The 22377-nt window shown below is 47.8% G+C and overlaps 1 protein-coding gene and 1 long non-coding RNA gene across 2 annotated transcripts; both read right to left on the bottom strand.

The window, feature by feature from the left end:
- Positions 1-4525: 4525 nt before the first annotated feature.
- LOC147961511 (F-box/kelch-repeat protein At2g43445-like) lies at positions 4526-5885 on the bottom strand. The gene is made up of 2 exons (XM_087533834.1): positions 4956-5885; positions 4526-4570 (listed from the first exon to the last, which is right to left on the bottom strand). Exons 1-2 carry the CDS (start codon positions 5883-5885, stop codon positions 4526-4528), a joined length of 975 nt encoding a protein of 324 aa, XP_087389960.1.
- Positions 5886-10003: 4118 nt separating this feature from the next.
- On the bottom strand, positions 10004-11708 carry LOC147961510 (uncharacterized). The gene is made up of 4 exons (XR_015612385.1): positions 11457-11708; positions 10642-10732; positions 10387-10440; positions 10004-10302 (listed from the first exon to the last, which is right to left on the bottom strand). It is a non-coding gene; the product is annotated as an uncharacterized LOC147961510 (long non-coding RNA).
- Between the last annotated feature and the right edge of the window lie 10669 nt (positions 11709-22377).

Genomic DNA, 22377 nt, shown 5'->3' with positions numbered 1-22377 from the left:
AATCGGCTACGCGGTTACGGACTCACGCGGAGGCACATGATCGGATTCATCGTTGATCAATCAGATTTGTTAATTGTACGTGGGTGTTCAGTGTGTTGGTTTCTCGGCTCCTCCTGCACCGATTAGTCGCAGCGTCGCCCTCGCCCGGTTGCCCGCTCGGCCATTTACCATCGAAGCTTGGCGGCGTATCAGACGTCGCCCTAGTCCACTCACCAGTCACCAGTCTGCTGGAGACCAAAAAAATCCGGCAAGGCAACTCACCATTTTCTATTTGCTCAAACCTTTGTTTTCCAAACACATAAATTATGTGCTAGTGTTTTGAATTATAAGTTGGTTACAATTGAGAATTGGATTACCATGTTTATAAATTTTTGGCAAATATTCACATCCAATTGAGAATTGCTTTAATGTGTTTCTCAAAAAATAATATACAATGACCCATATCTGTTTGATAATTGGATTAATGTATTTTTTTTCAAATTATGTGATGACTGGCGGTTTTCTAATTTTCTAGATAAAATTTTGGTTCATTCTTGTCTATTTTACTGCCGAATTTTTAGTTGCGTCAAGTATGTTATAATTAGGACCCCAATAACACCCGAATGTTCAGGATTTGATCATGACAAATCAAATGTTTTCGATGGAAATTTTAGTGATGCGAGGATGGCAATTTAAGCTGGCAAGCATGACAACTCCGTGCTCAGTGTATTTTTGGCCAAAAAAGTGCCGTGCTTGACAACTAAGATTGCCATCGAAAACGTTCGATTTGTCATGGTATAATCGCGAATATTCGGGATTTATCATTCCTGTACAATTATTCATAGTATTGCTTGTGGACCACATGCACATGTATGTGATGTACACGTGGACACCGGGACATTTTTGTCCTGGGTCCGCCCCTGCCTGCACACTCAACTCACATACTGCAATCGATCGATTGGAGTTGGACGTAGCGGTCTATGTTGCCTTGTAGTGTTATTAAGCCAACACGTATACTATCAACAAATGATACATGGTCGGAGCTAAACTATCGTCAAGGCGTCCTTAAACGCATGCACTTTTCAGGGGAGCACATGCGCTGCAACATCATCAGGATAACTGAACACAGTGACGGCACATGGCGAGGCAGTCAACAAATGCTAGTCAAACTCAGGAGATGCACTTGCCCCACGGCCATGGGTGTTTCACGGCAAATTCTGCTATTAGGCGTTGCATACTGATTTAGCAATTTTTGAACAGTTTGGGGTATGACATGTGTTAGTCAGGCGCTGCACAGTGCAGTATGGCGCCTACCTGTCGGGTGCTACACAAAAAGATTAGCTAGATGAAATTTTTTCGTCAATAGTTCACTTTGTAAATTCTTTTCATTCATAGGTCAAATTTATCGTTTTTGCCGCGGCTCCACGCGGGCTCCGTGCGCGGCCACAAACATGGGGCCAAAGATGAGGGCATGTGTGGGACACACGTCGGAATCTGAAAGCAGACTTCAGCAACACCCGCAAGAGTGTCTCAAAGATCACATCGTCTTGTTGGTAACGGCTGAATGGCTGATGCTTTAATTTGGATTAATTGGAGTGCATGCATGCTTGGCCACTAGATGAGTAGGAACATTACATGCATTGGTAAGTTTCTTTGGGCATGTTTGGTTCCCTATTTAGCTACAGGCTGCATTGCATGGGGATCCTGGATGAACATGGTCTGGTTGGGCTGATGCAAGGATGAGTAGAGATGGGTGTTTGGTTAACTTGCATGATATTGCTGCACCACGTGGGTTCTTCTGAATTTATTTGGGCTTGCCTGGTCATTGTTTGCTAGCTACTACAGCGACAGAGGACATGGCTAGCAGCCTAGCACGTAATACAGCGCAGCCGCCAGTCATGGCCAAAACTACACTGCTCCATTAGCTATCTCGCATACTTGAACTGAAACAGACGAGATGGATCGATGGAGTTGCGCAGACCCGACCGATGTTGCGGGGAGTCATCGTGCAAATGCATCGATCGTTTTCTTCAGTAAGGTACGCGATGACAAGTAGTGCGGGGCGACGAGATCTGAAGCTTGGCGGCTCCATACGGCGGGATCCGGCATGCGGCGGCGCAAGTCAGCAGGAACTGGCGTGCGGCGCTTGGTCGAGGATGGCGGCGGCGGCGCTTGGTCGAGGAGGGTGGCGGCGGCGCTTGGTGAGGACAGCGGCCTTTAAATTAGAAAACAGAAAAGAATTAAGATGAGCCATCTAAATCGGAAAGAAGAGAATATTATACTACTCCAAACACCTCTTTTCTTATTAAGTTTAAAAAAAAAAGAGAATGACCCCGGACTCTGCATCTGGGAGATGCATACGGCCACTTTATTAATTATGCTCGAGGACCTTACAAAGTATTACAAACAATATTCTTGAATCCACCATCTCGGCAACATATGCCGTTACTCTTATCCATATGATGAAGGGATACTAGTTGGGCCACTATCCAAACCACTCACCTAAACCTAATATCAAAAGCAGGAAGCCCCAGCCGAGCCACATACCGGGTCTGGGGCACAATCCGGTCAGACACACTCTTGTGTCGTCTCAGCCATCTTCCACAGGTCCGTCTTCAGAATATATGCAGTCTTCTACCTTGTGTAGGCCACTCCGCTATCGACGTCACCATGACGCCAGACAGCTACCTCCTCCTGCGCGAGTCCATCTCTGCGCATCGGGTGGCGCGCCTCCACAGCGCCATGCCGCCGACCTTCGCCGCCATCAATGAGTGAGATGAAGCACCGCTCCACCACGGCATGTACTGATACAGAGCGCTAGACAGAACAGCTCAAAGGCAACAGCAGCTGCAAAGCAGCGCTAATGCCATCACCCTACACACGGCGCAGGACAAAAGCCGTTGGAGCAGCCGCAAGTGAACAAGGCCGGCACAAGCCGCCAGCCGCCACCACCAGAACCACCACTGCACACCCGCCACCACTGCTATCCCCAGACGACGCCTCCAAGAAGGAATACGATGTCGCAACGCCGTCGCCGCCCAACCAGGGGACCAAGGTCTTCACCACTAAGCAGGGGGCAGGATGAGGAGGAGGGGAACCTCACCGAAGCCTCCAAGGAGGGGATCGGCGCCAAAGGCGTCGACTTCGCTGTGGCCGCCGCGCTGGCCAAGGGGTTACCCCGGTTCCAACTCACAACCTCGAACTCCCAACCACCCGAGCCGAAGGACAGCACCAAGAGGGACGCCGGCCACCGGAATCAGAAGGGGATCGAGCAGATCGGGCAAGATGGGGCGGGCCTTCTCCACAAGACGCCGATGCGGTCCGCGAGGAGACCACCGCGTTGCGACCCACGCCCGCTGCCCCTTTGCTACCCACGCAGCCAAGAGAACAGCCATCCAGCGCCCACCGGCGCCACCTGCCGAGGGATCCACGCCGGGCACACCATCCGGGGCCGCTGCCCCGGTGCCCTAGGCCCTCCACGAGATGCAGAGCAGCCAGATTCCCGCCGCCACCATCATAGATGACGCGCGCGCGAGCCGGGGGCGCACCTCAGGTGGCGGCGGAGTGGAAGGAGGAGTGGGGAAGGGGGGTGGCGGTGCTAGGGTTGGGAACCCTCGAGTCGCCTCAGAGAGACGACGCGAGGGAGTACCCTCGAATCTAGTATCTCTTGACATGCATGTATGAATCTAGTATCTCTTTTCTTATTAAGTACATACCACAAAAGCAAATTTGTATTGAATGAATGAATGACGATAAAACTAATTCCTCTCTAAAGAGCCGTTGGTCAAGTTTGTCCGCCGCGACGGCCGGCGTGCCTCAACTAGCGATGACGTCAGTCATCACCATGGAATGGCATGCTTCAACTCACGAGAAAAGTAATGGTTTTAGCAAGAATTTATAGCGTGGGTACGCCTAGCTAGCTAGCTTGGCAATATAGTAGCGAGCATTGAAAAAACGAGCCGCGACGGGACATAGTATTAAGCTCAAGTTGGTTGATTATATTTCTAGCTAGTACAACCGTAGTTTAATTAGACACTGGTTATTTTTCTATTAAATTCATCATTGCAATATCATTACTATATAATCTTTCTGGGTGTGTCTAGGGCACATCTAGATGTGCTCTAATTATTGCACATCTAAATGAGTGAATCATGCATAAAAGAGAAAAAGAAAAAAAAGAAAGTACTCACACGAATCTCAACATAAGATTAATGACATAGGACTTAGATGTGCAATACTTATGGCACATCTAAATGCGCTTTAGCAAAACTGAATCTTTTTAGTTAAAAACTGATCTCTCTCTTTTAATATTGATGCTCTCAATGGGTCGTGCGGTCTTTGAAGAAACAAATTGGTTTCAAATTTACACGTGATAAAAAATTGTCCATATTTCACTAGCATATGGCACTGTGTGGTCCGACCAGTAGTCATTTTTCACGTGAAACAAATTGACTTTATGATTAAACAAGATAGTACAACGGACGGAACAAACTGAAATACTTGAGCTATATATATAGCTGATAAAAATAGAGGTATGTCAACTTCTCTAAAGTATATTTCGAAAATAAGGGTCGCCGATCTGGCTCATCATCTATGGATACAAAAGGTTACATCATGTCTTTGAAGTTTTCGTCTCTAGCTCCGTTCTTTGCATCTTCACATTCTTTCCTTACCAACCTCTGATGAAGCAGGCGTCAAGGACAAGGTCACTCAATCTTCTGTTCAACAGTATATCAAACGTTGTTACTTGAGGCCCACCATTTATAAAAGAGAGAAAAAGGTTTTAGCCCACAAAGCCACTGGTGAAATCTTTGGTGAGACAAAACACTCGGAGCAGCCACCGGCAAGATCTTTGTTGAGACAAAATTTTCCAAGTGCAGGTGACAAAGGCCAGCACCCAAAAGGTTGCTTGCAAATTTCAGGCGTTGTGTGCACTTCTGTGTGAGTGGATTGTAGACTTGCAATGTCGATGTTGCCGAGAACTTATCCTGCACATAGAAGAGCAGCTTTTCACCATCATGCATCTCTGTCAAAGGCATCACCCGTTCAACTCGTGAATCCGTTTCTATTGCGTACGCCTTTTCCCAGACGCCTTTGGTGGGATCATTGAGAAGCCATATGAGCCATATGTTGTTCGAGGTTCGTTGAACCACGCATAGGGTGTTATTAAGCTTGACCATACAGCTTGTTTTTGTCTTCCTTCGTTGTTTTCCATCAGATTTCGTTGGGCCCTTGATCGACACCCTCCACTCCTCACTTTCGAGATCAAAGCGGAGTACAGAGACCTCTTCCACCAGCCCTGACATGGACCCGGAAAGGAAGTGCATGACACCATTGACAGTGACCGCGGAGCTGTTGTTAGGGCTGTTGGCGGTGACTGCTTCTGGAGGAGACTGCACTTGTCTCCACTTTGCGCCATCTTGTAACGTGAGAACCTTGCAAACTTTGCTGGTGAGCCAGACGACCTTGTACGTGCGAGACGGGGCGGCACAGCCGACGTTGAGATCCCAGAAGGATTCCCTGTTCCACTGCGTAGAGATCCTCGTCACAGCCCCGGTGGGAAGATCGACGGCGTTGATGACCGACTGGACGCCAAGATAATCATTGGTGATGCAGACCGTGCCGTCGAGGCGGTAGCCGTAGGTGCAGACACCGGGCCTGTTGATAACTGTTACGACGTTGCCGTCCGTGTCCATCAGCCGCAGGTCCCTGGTGTTTTCATCGGAGGAGTAGGCAGCGAGGAAGAGGAGCAGCGGCTCGGTGTGGTCTCTGTGCGCGGCCACGAACGCCGGGCCGGTGATGAGGGCGTCCCACGCACTGGACACGCACCGGAATCTGCAAGCCGACTTCACCGGCACCCGTGAGAGTATCTCGAAGACCACATCTTCTGGTAACGGCGGCAGCATCGTCAGCCGATGCTAAAAACACCCGTGAGTTGTTGAGGAGGGATCGAGAGAAGGATTGCGTTCGGGTTGGATAAACTCTTATGCCGTATAAATGTCAGGTCATATTCTGGAGATTAGGAACTCGAACATATCACGACTTGTCATTAGACCTTCAAAAGGACTGTGGCTACGTAGGACAGCCCACACGTGATGGACACGTACGCCTCTCCGTCGATCCGGACTGTAGGAAACAGACTTGGAGTACAGTCCGACTCCTTTTCAAGGTCTAATTCTATACATGCAATATATTGTCCTGCCATCTATAACCACGACCCCACGATCACGATCAATGGTGTCATGCACTTCCTTTGTCACTCGCACGTGGACGAGGACTATCACCATATACTCCGGCTTGATCTTGAAAGTGAGGAATGGAGGCCGTCGATCAAGGTCCCGATGACATCTGGTGAACAACTACAGGGAAAGACACAAACAAGATGTATGGTCAAGCTTAATGACACTCTATGCATCGTTCAAGAGAGCTCAATCAACATATGGCTCATATGGCTCCTAAATTACCCCGCAAAAGGCACCTGGATGGCGTACACCATACCAATGGCTTCACCACGTGATTTGGTGATGCTTTTGACGGTGATGCGTGATGGTCGAAAGTTGCTTTTATATGTGTACGATAGCATAAACTTGTACACAACGGCAACTTCAACACTGCAAGTCTACGACCCAATCACAGGATAATGCACACACCACCTCAAGATCGCGAGCAACCTTTTGGGCCATGCTGTTCCTTGCGACTTGCACCTGGAAAATTTTGTCTCGCCTAAGATCTCCATGATGACCACGCCGAGTGTTTGTCTTGCCTAAGATTTTACTAGTGGCTACACCTACACCTGCTGAATCCTATTTTTGTCTTTTGCAAGTGAGTTTTTACTTACCAAATAATGATTTTGAGGTGGCGTTGAATAGAAGCTTGTATGACCTACCTTGTCCTAGACATCTACTTTGTCGGAGGTTGGAGAGGACCTGAAGATGCAAAGAGCGGAGAGAGGCAATTACTTATACATAATTTGTTGTAACTTATTTGTGCATCCGTTGATGACGTGCCTTAAATTTCAAAATAAACTTTGAAGAACTTGACACTACTCTATTTTTATCAGCTATAGCTCAATTTTTCTTTGTCCAGTCCGTTCTACTATTTCAATCCGTTGTACTATCTTGTTTAATCTGTAAAGTCAAGTAATTTCAAATGAATGATTACGTTATATGTAGGGTGGCAAATGAATATGGATTTTAAAGTGCAAGTGCACCCGTGCATGAATGTGGGTTTTGAAGTTGTGCGTACGTGAAGTAGCAGCAGAGCAGAGTAGATACATGAACTTGGGTCCTCCGAAGATGATGTAAGAGCATCTTTAGCAGACCCCTCAAAACGCGCGGACCCGCAAAATCCCGGGCTTGACCCATTTTTTTAGCCAAAACAGAGCCCATATACGTTCGGCCCGTAATTCTTTTTATGGTGGCCCACAACCCCCCCTCCCCGACGCGGTATATCTACGGGTTCGCGGTGCCGATACGGGTTGAAACCCTATCCCTCTGCCACCGCGATTCCCCAATCCCCCTTCTATTTTCTCGCCGCCGGTGAGTACAATCCCGCCACTGAACGCCACCATGTGGAGCGCCATGTGGAGCTCCGGCCGCAGCTCCGGCAGGAGAGGGACGACTCCGAGCACCACCGGTGTGTCCGAGCGGATGGCACACGGCGAAGAAGTACACCAACCACGGCCTCCAGCCGCTGGAGTCGCTCCTCCGCCGCGAGATGGAGTACGACCGCCGGCACGGGCTGATCTTCTCTGACGCGAGCTCCTCCTCCACCTCGCGCAGCTCCGCCGGCAGGGTGTTGAGTCCCCGTACGCCGCTCCTCACACCGTTGAAAAGGGAGCCGGTGGATCTCCCGGCCCTCCGCGTGGTGAAGCGGGAGCTCAAGGCAGAGCCGGTGCTGCCAGGCGGTGGCATCATTGGGCCAGAGGATCCCCCCTCCCCTCTGGCCGAGGCGGACATCTTCGAGCGAGAAATCATGGCGCGCAACGCACGGGAGGAGGAAGAGGAGGAGGAGCGCTGGCGATCCGTTGCGAACCTCGACGACGTCCTCCTCAAGCAGGGGCTCATGAAGGAGAAGGAGTTCGCCGACAACCAAGATGCATGGCGCCGCGATAAGAAGGCGCGGGACGACATCTACATCAACCTCGTCTCCGACCACGACGACTGAGGATGTCCGCCACCGCAGCATCGCCGCCGCATCCGGATGGCTCCGGTGAGCCAATTTTTGGCTGTAGGTTATGGTGGCCGCCTATCCCCCTAGCTATTAGTCTAATTTAGTGTATGTATTATGTATGGTGATCAAGAACTATGAGCTATTTCTATTTCTCCCGCGAAGTCTCTATTTCTCCCGCGAAATCATGGATTCAAAATTTACAGTTTCATTTGAGGTTTTTATTCTTTCGCGGAGGTTTTCGGCCCGTATCCGAGGCAACGAGCGAACTGTAAATTGTGTTTACAGGTCAGCGTTTTGAGGGGTCTGCTAAAGATGCTCTAAACCCGTCTCTTATTAATCCCGGGCCGAGCACGCACAGTAGATTCATAGGATCCACATGGAAAACATATCCTATACTCCCAGCGATGGAGTACTCCGACTGCACCGTGCGCATCAGTGCTGTTGTATGAAACATGTAGGCCCCCGCACGCTGCTCCTCACACCGATGAAAAGGGAGCCGGTGGATCTCCCGGCCCTCCGCATGGTGAAGCGGGAGCTCGAGGCGGAGCCGGTGCTGCTAGGTGGTGGTATCATCGGGCCGAAGGATCCTCCCTCCCCTTTGGCCGAGACGGACATCTTCGAGCGAGAAATCATGGCGCGCAACGCACGGGGGGAGGAAGAGGAGGAGGAGGAGGAGGAGGAGCGCTGGTGACCCGTTGCGAACCTCGACGACGTCCTCCTCAAGCAGGGGCTCGCGAAGGAGAAGGAGTTCGCCGACAACCAAGATGCATGGCGCCGCGAGAAGAAGGCGCAGGAGGACATCTACATCGACCTTGTCTCCGACCACGACGACTGAGGATGTCCGCCGCTGCACCCGGATGGCTCCGGTAAGCCAATTTTTGGTTGTAGGGTTATGGTGGCCGCCTATCCCCCTAGCTATTACTGTAATTTAGTGTATGTATGAACTATGTATGGTGATCAAGAACTATGAACTAGTTCTATTTCTCCCGTGAAATCTTGAATTCAAAATTTACAGTTTCTTTTGAGGTTCTTGTTCTTTCGCGGAGGTTTTCGGCCCGTATCCAAGGCAACGAGCGAACTGTAAACTGTGTTTACAGGTCAGCGTTTTGAGGGGTCTGCTAGAGATGCTCTAAACCCGTCTCTTATTAATCCCGGGCTGAGCACGCACAGCAGATTCATTGGATCCACATGGAGAACATATCCTGTATCCCCAGCGATGGAGTACTCCGACTGCATCGCGCATATCAGCGCTGTTGGATGAAACATGTAGCCCCCCACCCCCTCGCAAAAAAGAAAAGAAACGTGTAGGTCCAGGATTGAATGCCAACATCCCATCCTACAAATTTTGCAAAAAGCCCCCCATAGGAGTACAGAATAACTTCCAATCATGCTCCAAAATATGTGCCACCCTAGTTTTGGGACAGAAGGAATATATACATCATGTACCTCGATAGTACAGAGTATATCATGGATTTTCCAAAATGATAAACATGTGTTCCACAGGAAGTGTACACCACAAACATTCAGCAAGTTGACTTGAGAAGGTAAAGCTAATTCTAAGAAAATAAAAGAACTAGTAATCCATGAACCAAGAACCAGAATGCAAAGACGACAACACCAGGTCTATTAACCACATTTTTCAAATAAGAGGGCAACGCATCAACGGCTATCTCGGCATTTCATAGCTCATAGTACGACAGTAATATCATCAATGCTTTGTGAAAGGCACTTCCATGAACCAAGATTTGAACTCATAAAATCTGCACCAGAATGCAAAGACGACAACAGCAGGTATATTAACCGCATTTTTCAAATAAGAGGGCAACGCATCAATGACCATCTCGGCATTTCATAGCTCATAGTACGACAGTAATATCATCAATGCTTTGTGAACGACACTCATGATAATATATAAATCTCCCATGAAGCACATAACTAGAGTTGCCGCCCAATATTTACAACCCAAGGTAGGTATAGCAGAGTAGCAGGTGTACATGACTACATATATTGCGTGGACGGATTCAACTAGGCCTACTAGTTATAGTAGAAATAAAAAATGATGGAACTAGGTCCATATATGAAAAAAAAAGGCAAATTTTCTTCCATTATTTAACGCAAATTAAAGGATGTCCTCCCATGGCTTGGGCTGTCCTGCGAAATATAAAAAAAGTTCAAGTTAAAGATTTGCAAAGACACCCAACATGTTTTAATCGATGAGGAGGAACATATAAATACCGCTTGAATTATTGTGTTTCTACTGATGTTGAACCTTCTTGGCCGCTATTTGCTCTGCAAATAAGAAGAAAAGCGCATTATGAAAAAATGACAAAAGACATACTATTTAAATTATGGTTTATTTGCCTTTCTCCTTTGGCGTGTTGTAACGATCTTCATCATGTATGTCCAATCTCATTTGGACCTAGCAATGTTGTTTGAAGTTAAGTCAAATGACATGCACAAATGAACCTTAGTAATACAACAAAGATATACCATGGAGAAGTTTTGAGCGCATCATTTTCAAGTCCCATCGTTGTACTTGACCCAGCACTTGGAGTAATACTTGTCATTGACTCATCATTCCCTGCTCGGTGTAGAAAAACGTGTGAGAAATAGCCTTGCGCGAGAGCTGTAGTACAATGAAGTCCTAAAAAGTAACAGTCCCATGCTAAGTAGCGAAGAAAGAAAATGTCTATTGGCATTTAGATGTACTAAGAAAAAGCGAGTTATGAAAATGGTGCTAATAAAAAACATCCTTGAGTACAACAGCATGTATTTAGCATGGCATCATGGCATGACACATAGCACCAAAATTCTAAATCCGCTGGAATGTAGTTCCGTTTTTGTTACACCTGAATGAGGAAGACGAACGAGCTAATACGTTTATTCACTAAACAGAAGCTACCGCCGTATTTGTTTCGATGAAAATACTGAACAAACATACAGGGAACATCAGAAATTAGTGACGCACATATTGATATTGCAAGTGTTAATGAATCTCAGTTTTGTGCCAACAAGCACTTCATATTCAGGTACTTGAACAAGTAGATAAAATTACTCCGAAGTCCGAACTCATATCAGGCCATAAGTTGCTGACATTTTTCTATACCTAATTGCTCAAATATGCATTCTAAGCTAAATAGAGCAAATTATTTCAGTGATTATTTTTCCTACGCCCAAATACAGAGAGATATCACCCAGTTTAATGATATAGGATTAGCTACATCTAACACATTCATCACATAGTGATGATGGATTAGAAGCAAAATACACAACAAAACAGAAGGTTGATACATCCAAAAGGATACCTGAAGGCTGGAGTTCCCTTCTCCGGTGTACGCTAATGGCGGAGCTAGGCGTCCGCAGATGGCGGATCTAGCCATCGACGGATGGCAAAGGTAGGCGTCGGGCGTGGTGAGGTGTTGGCGCCGAGATGGAGAACGGCGGCGCGGGGATGGGGCGGTTTATCTGCTGGACATTGGAACACGGCAAGGTCGCAAGGCAGCACACGGCGAGGTTCGCCGCCAGAGATCCGACGCGACGCCCTATCTCGTGTTCATTCTGTTTCTAACCTGGGGCAGCACATTGGAGTAGCTTTTGGGCTATTTTGTAGTTACGTGAGGTGATCTTTGCAAATTCTGAAGGGAGGGGGCGTCCCGGTTCCATCCTGTCCCCATATTTTGCATCTAACGTGTGGGCTATGTTGGGTGCAGCCGGAGCACCGAATCGTTCGGAGCACAGGATATTTTCCCGATTCACATGGACATGGTCTTCTGTACAACCAGACGGCCTTGTCCTGGGAGCATGACAGCCAGACCTCCCAGTGCAGCGACTTGACGATCGTCTCCACCTCACTACCCGGTCCAGCTCCACAATCACAGCCAGCAGTTTACACCTACAATGACAACATCCAGCACTTGAGGCCCTCTTTGAATCGTACGATTCTCAAAATGCAAGAATACGAAAAATAAAGGATTCGAGTGGCATGCCCACTTGAATAGGATGATCACAGAGTGTTTGATGTCATAGGAAAAATAAAGGAACTGAAAACCAGGTTGGAGTGGATGCTAGATTTCCAATGAAATCTAGTACACATGATTCCATAGGGGAAAATGCTATTGAATTCAATCCTATGAATCAAACGACACTGAACTGAGTGAAGTCGTCATGAACGCGCTCGCCACGGAAGAAGCCAACACCTGGCTTTCTCCCTTTGTTCTTTCGCCTTGACGAGGAAGCAGCGCCAATACCGGCACCTCCAGCTCCCACGGAATCACGGGGTGCGCCGCTGCCGTTCAGATCGGTCGCGCCATGTCCTGGTACGTCGTTGGCGTTGTCCCATGGATCCTCGTAGTCGTTCATGACAGGTACACGCATTCTCCTTTGACCAGCATGTAGCGCTTGAACCTCGGCAGGCTGTCGCCAATCTGGCATCTCAGGCAGCCATCACGGTGAAGCTGCGAGGAGGAAGAGAAGGCCAGGCGAAAAATTTAGATAAGCTCGAAACAGGAAGGGTACGGTGTACATGTTGCAAAAGCGGGTCAGTACCTGATCTTGCGACGCCGCGGCCGTGCGAGATGCTATGTCGTTTCCCATAGCACGAGTCGAGGAGGAGATGAGGTATAGTGGCTTGGGAGGAAGTGTTTCTGCGGCGTGAGAGTCACGGGTGTGCGTCCATATTCTGGTGGCAGAAACGAACAAACATACACAGAGCCTTTGCTTGATTAGAACCCACACGCGAGCCTACGAGACCAGCAACCGTAACACATTCTGCCACGGTAATCGGTTCAGAACAGCAGGCCTAACTGTTGTGCATCTCGAGCTACACTGCCATGAGCCAAGAGTCAGGATATGAGGACCCGGGTGCGTAAGCTCAAGAAATCTGCATTCGAGGGAGAGCGGTACGGCGGTGGGCGGGTCGAGCGCCGCCTCGTAGAGCTCGAGCGCCGTGGCGAGGTCCGCGTCGCGGGAGCACATGTCGAGCCGGTGCTTGAGCAGGCCCTCGGGGAAGTCCCGCGCGCGCCGGCGGCGGGAAGCCTTGGTCTCACCGCCATGCCCCGGAGGCATCGGTGGAGCAGGGAAGGTCGGACCGGTCGTCGTCGGCGGAGGGTCGTCGAGGGCCCTGGCGATGGATGAGTAGGAGTGGTGGCGCCGGCGGGCGAAGGGGACGGAGGAGAGGAGGCGGTGCCGGTGGGAGTGGAAGCGGAGGGCGGCCGTGGGGCGGAGGGCCCCCGCCGCGAGCCGCATCGTCGGACGAACTGTCTGTCGATCCGTCACTTATCTGAACCTTGTTGATTCAAAGAAAATTCATACGTACGATTCACATGATTTTTAGACGATTTCAATTCATTTTTTAGGCTCTTTGACTCGTACGAAATTTGATTTTTACAAACTTTTTCTAAGGATTGCATTGCGAGTGAGGACACGCTTTGCTACGTCGTTGGTGTTATTGGATTTTCTCACATAAAAGTTAATCCCTCTATTTCAAAATATTAGATGCATTAGTTTTCTGAAAGTCAAACATCTTTAAGTTTGATCATATTTGTAGATAAATATATCAATATCCATAATATCAAATCAGTGTCATTAGATTCATGATAAAATGAATTTTATATTTTTATTTATTTAATATTGTGGATGTTGATATTTTCATAAAACCTAAACGCATGAATCCTCTGGCGATCATCTGGCAATTGCCACTTTGTTTTTTTTAAGTAACTAGGGAATTTATTCAAAGCTCAAAACATCCGGGATACAAGCAATGTCAGGACGATTCCCTAGCCACACATGACGACCCACCGAAAGAGACGCATCTCCTTCTGCTATCGAGTGGGCCTCAAAATTATTTTCCCTACGCTCAAAACGGAAAGAAACAGAAAGAAAACTATTCCTACTAACAAGAATTTCCCTTAGGATAGGAGCATAAACTGGCGAGGCCTTGTTGTTTTGATGTTCGAAATCACCTCTAAGCAGTCCGAGGCTATCACCAGATTTTGAAGATTCAAATCCTGAGCAAGTGCAAGAGCTTCACTACATGCATGCGCCTCCAAACTCGCTGCATCAATCAGTCCATCGAATACCACTGCCGAAGCTCCTAAATATCTGCCTGTACTGTCACAACACACCGCAGCCGCTACTCCTCTTTCCCCAGAGATGAAACTCCCCCATCACAATTCAGCTTGGCCGTGTTTTCACCCGATGGTAGCCACACCTTCACCTTAGGAACCACAGGCGGAGAGGGATTAATTCGCGAGGTACGAACAGCAGCTATATCCAGGTCCTCCAGAAAACGCCTAATGAAGCACATTGTGGACAGTGGGCTCTGATATTCATCATCATGTATGGCCTTTCGCCGTGCCCACCAGATTGCCCACATGGTGACCAGTACTCGGGCAATATCATGTTGACTTGTGGACTCGAATAACCAAAACAACCCGAGTCTTGCGTCGTCGCTTTGGTTTGATATCACATGCTCTAGTAATTCGTCATCCGCAACGGCCAGGCACACCTGGCCATGCGGCAGCTAAGGAGGGAGTGCCGCCAAGTATCGCTCTCCGCCCTGCATATTGAACAACTCGAAGAATCCGCCATGTGCCTATCATGTCGAACTTGGCCTGTCGGGATCGATGTATGTGCTAGCCTCCAAACAAACACCCGCACCTTTGATGGTACTTTCACCTTCCAAAGTTGAGCCCAAGAGTTTTTCTCTGCTGCAATATTGGAGTGACCCGATCTATGTTCCAACCAATCCTCCCGTTGGAACTTGATTGCAGCAAGCATCCTGTAAGCCGAACGGACTGAAAAACCTCCCTGTCTATAGTAGTGCCAAGCCCAAAAATCGTCCTGAAGCCATAAAATTTGGGCTGTAAACTATTTCCATTATAATTTCGTTGGTGCGTTAAAGCGCATTTATACAAGTAGTGCAATAAGCAGAAAGCTATTTGATATGCCTTAACCAAGGGAGAGTTGCGTGTGGGTCCTGAAAATACATAAAGGTATCGTTAAGCAAACCACCTAAAATTTCCCCAGTACGTCCATGCTTCTTGTCGTCTTGGTGTATTTATCCTTCAAAAAGGAACCGATGGTCAAGCCGTCAGGAAAGGCCTATGAAAAAGAGACCTGAAAAGGGAGGAAAAAGGAAACAGTGAAAGTATGTGTGTGTCCGGGGGCGGTCGAGCCGTATTGTGGATCACAAGCTAGTTATGCCTCCATCCATGCCCAGGGTATTTTGAGTGCGTAGTTATGTACGCGCGGTACAATTGCCGCCACTTGGTCGGGACTGGGACAGAGGCCAAATTGCTAGTCGAGCTCTTGACGAGCCGAGTTGTCCTGCTGCAGAATAGTCCGGACTCTCTTGATAGTGTCCGAGAGCTTGGCCGCCGAATTAAGGTTCTGTTTGAAAATGCCGCTCTGTACTTCTGCTGCTAAGGCAAGGGTGTGCTCCTCGGTGGGAGCGTTCCATCTTTCCATTAATTGTTATGACGCTGCATGGTCCGGGCATCTTGAGCTTGAGATAAGCGTAGTGTGGCACCGCGTTGAATCAAGCAAATGCGGTTCGTCCAAGCAGTGCGTGATAGCCGCTGCGAATGGGGACGATATCAAAGACTAACTCCTTGATTCGGAAGTTGTTCAGAGATCCGAAGACAACCTCTAGTGTGATTGAGCCCGTACAGCGGGCCTCTACACCTGGTATGACTCCTTTAAAGATAGTCTTGATGGGCTTGATCCGTGATGGATTAATGCCCATTTTGCGCATTGTATCCTGATAGAGCAAGTTGAGGCTGCTGCCACCGTCCATCAGGACTCGTGTTAGGTGGAACCCATCAATTATTGGGTCCAGGACTAGTGTGGCTGAAGCGCCGTGACGGATATTGGTCGAATGATCCCGGCGATCGAAAGTGATCGGGCATGACGACCATGGATTAAATTTTTGGGCGACTGGCTCTATCGCGTACACGTCCCTGAGTGTGCGCTTGCGCTCCCTCTTGGGGATGTGTGTAGCATATATCATGTTCACCGTTTTGACCTCAGGAGGAAACTTCTTCTGTCCCCCTGTGTTTGGTGGCCGGGGCTCCTCGTCGTCGTCTTCACTTTGCGATCCCTTCTCCTTGCTGTCGGCATTTAATTTGCCAGCCTATTTAAAAACCCAACAATCTCTGTTAGTATGATTGGGTGGTTTGTCTGGGGTGCCATGAATCGGGCACGGACGATCGAGTATGCGGTCCAAGCTAGATGAGCCCGAATTGTTATTTTTTGAACGGCTTCTTTCGCTGACCGGACTTAGAGCCACTGAATCTGGCATTGACCGCTGTATCATCGGTGTTCTCATTGTTGTTTCGACGCTTGTATCTGTTGCGTCGGGACTTGTCGTTGCTATTTTTGGCTTCAGGGGTGCCGGCGTCGCTTGCATTGTTTTTGCTACGGGCCAGCCAACTATCCTCACCCACACAAAAGGGGGTTATGAGTGCCGTGAGGGCTGCCATGGACTTCGTCTTTTCTTGACCGAGGTGGCGGGCGAGCCATTCGTCGCGGATGCTGTGTTTAAAGGCCGCTAGGGCTTCGGCATCCAGACAGTCGACGATCTAGTTCTTTTTAGTTAAGAACCTGGTCTAGAATTTCCTGGCAGACTCTCCGGACTGTTGAACTATATGGCTTAAGTCATCCGCGTCCGGAGGTCGAACATATGTACCTTGGAAGTTGTCAAGGAAGACTTCTTTCAAGTCCTTCCAGCTGCCGACGGAATTTTCGGGCAGGTTGTTCAGCCAGTGCTGGGCTGGTCCTTTGAGTTTTAGGGGGAGGTATTTAATGGCATGAAGGTCATCGCTGCGGGCCATATGAATATGGAGAATGAAGTCTTCGATACATACCGCGGGATCTGTGGTTCCATCGTATGATTCGATATTCACGGGTTTGAACCCTTCTGGGAATTCATGTTCCATGACTTCGTCAGTGAAGCAAAGAGGGTCTGCGGCTCCTCTATATCGGGCCGCATCGCGACGTAGCTCCGATGGAGTCCGTCTGCGGCTTTCAGCCCGCCCATGACTAGGTTTGTCACGTCCGAATAGATAGCCGTCATCACGTGTTGAGGCATGTCCTCGCGATCCGTAGATCGATCTTGTATGTCCTACTTGTTGGGGAACGTAGCAGAAATTCAAAATTTTCTACGCATCACCAAGATCAATCTATGGAGTAATCTAGCAACGAGGGAAGGAGAGTGCATCTACATACCCTTATAGATCGCTAAGCGGAAGCGTTCAAGTGAACGGGGTTGATGGAGTCGTACTCGTCGTGATCCAAATCACCGATGATCCTAGTGCCGAACGGACGGCACCTCCGCGTTCAACACACGTACAGCCCGGTGACGTCTCCTACGCCTTGATCCAGCAAGGGGAGAAGGAGAGGTTGGGGAAGACTCCATCCAGCAGCAGCACGACGGCGTGGTGGTGGTGGAGGAGCGTGGTACTCCAGCAGGGCTTCGCCAAGCACCGCAAGAGACGAGGAGGGAGAGGGGTAGGGCTGCGCCAAGAAGGAGATGTTCTCATGTGTATGGCAGCCCAAAACCCCCCACTATATATAGGGGAAAGGGAGGGGCTGCGCCCCCACCTAGGTTTCCACCCCTAGGGGTGGCGGCCAGCCATAGATCCCATCTAGAGGGGCGGCCAAGGGGGGAGAGAGGGGGGCGCACCACTAGGTGGGCCTCAAGCCCATCTGAGCCTAGGGTTTGCCCCCTTCCACTCTCCCTTGCGCCTTGGGCCTTGGTGGGGGGCGCACCAGCCCACCTGGGGCTGGTCCCCTCCCACACTTGGCCCATGCAGCCCTTCGGGGCTGGTGGCCCCACTTGGTGGACCACCGGGACCCTCCCGGTGGTCCCGGTACATTACCGATAAACCCGAAACTTTTCCGGCGACCAAAACAGGACTTCCCATATATAAATCTTTACCTCCGGACCATTCCGGAACTCCTCGTGACGTCTGGGATATCATCCGGGACTCCGAACAACATTCAACAACCACGTATATCTATTCCCTATAACCCTAGCATCATCGAACCTTAAGTGTGTAGACCCTACGGGTTCGGGAGTCATGCAGACATGGCCGAGACAACTCTCCGGCCAATAACCAACAGCGGGATCTGGATACCCATGTTGGCTCCCACATGTTCCACGATGATCTCATCGGATGAACCACGACGTCGAGGATTCAATCAATCCCGTATACAATTCCCTTTGTCTATCGGTACGATACTTGCCCGAGATTCGATCGTCGGTATCCCGATACCTTGTTCAATCTCGTTATCGGCAAGTCTCTTTACTCGTTACGTCAATCTCATGGTCTAAGGAAATGACACTTGACATTAGAAAAGCTTTAGCATACGAACTACACGATCTTTGTGCTAGGCTTAGGATTGGGTCTTGTCCATCACATCATTCTCCTAATGATGTGATCTCATTATCAATGTCATCCAATGTCCATGGTCAGGAAACCGTAACCATCTATTGATTAACGAACTAGTCAACTAGAAGCTTACTAGGGACATGTTGTTGTCTATGTATCCACACATGTATCTGAGTTTCCTATCAATACAATTCTAGCATGGATAATAAATGATTATCATGAACAAGGAAATATAATAATAACCAATTTATTATTGCCTCTAGGGCATATTTCCAACAGTCTCCCACTTGCACTAGAGTCAATAATCTAGTTCACATTGCCATGTGATTAACACTCACAGGTCACATCGCCATGTGACCAACATCCAAGAGTTTACTAGACTCAATGATCTAGTTCACATCACTATGTGATAAACACTCAAAGAGTTCTGGGTTTGATCATGTTATGCTTGTGAGGGAGGTTGTAGTCAACGGGTCTTGCCATATTCAGATCCCTATGTATTTTGCAAAACTTTATATCGTAGATGCTGTTGCCACGTTCCACTTGGAGCTATTCCAAATTGTTGCTCCATTATACGTATCCGGTATCTCTACTCAGTGCTATCCGGATAGGTGTTAAGCTTGCATCGACGTAACTCTTTACGTCAAACTCTTTATCACCTCCATAACCGAGAAACATTTCCTTATTCCTCTAAGGATAATTTTGACCGCTATCTGGTGATCTACTCCTAGATCACCTTTGTACCCTCTTGCCAGACATGTGGCAAGGCACACATCAGGTGCGGTACTTCAGCATGGCATACCGTATAGAGCCTATGACAAAAGCATAGGGGACGACCTTCGTCCTTTCTCTTTCTTATGCCGTGGTCAAGCTTTGAGTCTTACTCAACTTCACACCTTACAACTCAGGTAAGAACCCCTTCTTTGACTGATCTATTTTGAACTCCTTCAAAAACATGTCAAGATGTGCGTTCTTTGAAAGTACCATCAGGCGTCTTGATCTATCTCTATAGATCTTGATGCCCAATGTGTAAGCAGCTTTATCCAGGTCTTCCTTTGAAAAACACTCTTCAAACAACCCTTTATGCTTTCCAGAAATTCTACATCATTTCGGTTCAACAATATGTCATCCACATATACTTATCAGAAATGTTGTAGTGCTCCCACTCACTTTCTTGTAAATACAAGTTTCTAGCAAACATTGTATAAACCTAAAAGCTTTGATCACTCCATCAAAACATATATTCCGATTCCGAGATGCTTGCTCTAGTCCATAGAAGGATTGCTGGAGCCAGCATACCTTTTAGCATCCTTAGGATCGACAAAACCCTTTATTGTATCACATACAACTTTTCTTACGAAAAACTGGTAAGAAAACTTGTTTTGACATCCATCTGTAAGATTTCATAATCGAAAAATACACCTAATGCTAACATGATTCCGACGGACTTAAGCATCGCTACGGGTGAGAAATTCTCATCGTAGTCAACTCCTTGAACTTGTGAAAAGACTCTTTCCCACAAGTCGAGCTTCATAGACGGTAACATTACCGCCCACGTCCGTCTTCTTCTTAAAGATCCATTTATCTCCATGGCTTGCCGATCATCGGGAAAGTCCACCAAAGTCCATACTTTGTTCTGATATATGGATCCTATTTCGGATTTCATGGCTTCTAACCATTTTTCGGAATACGGGCCCACCATCGCTTCTCCATAGCTCGTAGGTTCATTGTTGTCTAACAACATGATATCTAAGACAGGATTACCGTACCACTTAGGAGTAGTACATATCCTTGTCGACCTACGAGGTTCGATAGCAACTTGATCCGAAGCTTCATGATCACTATCATTAACTTCCTATTCAACAGACGTAGGCGCCACAGAAAACATCTTTTTGTGTTGCGTCACTCTCTGGTTGAAGTAAGGGTTCGACAACCTCATCAAGTTCTATCTTCCTCCCACTCAATTCTTTCGAGAGAAACTCCTTCTCGAGAAAGGACCCGTTCTTAGCAACAAACAATTTGCCCTCGGATCTGAGATAGAAGGTGTACCCAACTGTCACCTTTGGGTATCCTATGAAGATGTGTTTGTCCGCTTTGGGTTCGAGCTTCTCCGGCTGAAGCCTTAAGCATCGCAGCCCCAAACATTAAGAAGTGACAACTTTGGTTTCTTGCCAAACCAATGTTCACACGACGTCGTTTCAACGGACTTAGATGGTGTCCTATCTAAAGTGAATGCAGCTGTCTCTAACGCATAACCTCAAAATGAAAACGGTAGATTGGTAAGAGACATCATAGATCGCACCATATCTCATAGGGTTCGATTACGACGTCCGGACACACCATTACCTTGTGGTGTTCCAGGTGGCTTCAACTGTAAAACAATTCCACAATGTCTTAAGTGATTTCCAAACTCATAACTCGGAAAATCCCCTTTTGATCAGATCGTAGGAACATGATCTTATTGTTATGATGATTCTTAACTTCACTCTGAAATCGCTTGAACTTTTCAAACGTTTCAGACTTGTGCTTCATTAAGTAGATATACCTATATCTACCCAAATCGTCAGTGAAGATGAGAAAATAGTGATATCCACCGCATGCTTCAATTCTCATTGGATCACACGCATCAGCATGCATGATTTCCAACAAGTCACTTGCCCGTTTCACTGTACCTGAAAACGGGGTCTTAGTCATCCTGCCCATGAGGCATGGCTCGCATGTGTCAAGCGATTCAAAAATCAAGTGACTCCAAACATCCATCGACATGGAGTTTCTTCATGAATCTTACGCCAATATGACCTAAGCGGCAGTGCCACAAGAAAGTGGTACTATCATTATTAACTCTACATCCTTTGGCATGAACATGTGTATTACCACGACCGAGATTCAATGAACCATTCACATAGGGTGCATGACCATGAAAGGTATTATTCATGTAGACAGAATAACCATTATTCTCTAATTTAAATGAATGACCGTCTTGCAATGAACATGATCTAATCATATTCATGCTCAACGTAGACACCTGATAACATTTATCTAGGTTCAATACTAATCCCGAAGGCAGATGGAGCGTGCGATGGTGATCTCATCAACTTTGGAAACACTTCCAACACTCATCGTCACCTCGCCCTTAGCCAGTCTCCGTTTAGTCGGTAGCTTTTGCTTCAAGTCACCAATAATAGCAACTGAACCGGTATCCAATACCCAGGTGCTACCAGGAGTACTAGTGAGGTACACATTAATAACATGTATATACTTTGTTGAAGTTGCCATCCTTCTTATCTACCATGCATTTGGGGTAATTCCGCTACCAGTGTCCGTTCCCCTTACAATAGAAGCACTTAGTCTCGGGTTTGGGTTCAACCTTGGGTTCCTTCACTGGAGCGGCAACTGATTTGCCATCCATGAAGTTTCCCTTCTAGCCCTTGCCCTTCTTGAAACCAGTGGTCTTGTTAAACCATCAACACTTGATGCTCCTTCTTGATTTCTACCTTTTGCGGTCTTAAGCACCGCGAACAGCTCCGGGATCAACTCCATCCCTTGCATGTCATAGTTCATCACGAAGATCTAGTAGCTTAGTGATAGTGGCTAGAGAACTCTATCAATCACTATCTTATCTGGAAGTTTAACTCCCACTTGATTTAAGTGATTATAGTACCCAGACATTCTGAGCACATGCTCACTAGCTGAGCTATTCTCCTCCATCTTGTTGGCAAAAGAACTTGTCAGAGGTCTCACACCTCTCAACACGGGCATGAGCCTGAAATCCCAATTTCAGCTCTTGGAACATCTCATATGTTCTATGGCGTTCAAAACGTCATTGGAATCCCGT

Source organism: Triticum urartu, chromosome 7A (assembly GCF_056163025.1).
Source record: "Triticum urartu cultivar PI428250 chromosome 7A, HENAU_Tu73, whole genome shotgun sequence".
NCBI classification, from domain to species: Eukaryota; Viridiplantae; Streptophyta; class Magnoliopsida; order Poales; family Poaceae; genus Triticum; species Triticum urartu.
Note: the sequence above shows the minus strand (reverse complement) of the source record. Positions and strands in the feature narration are given on the sequence as shown.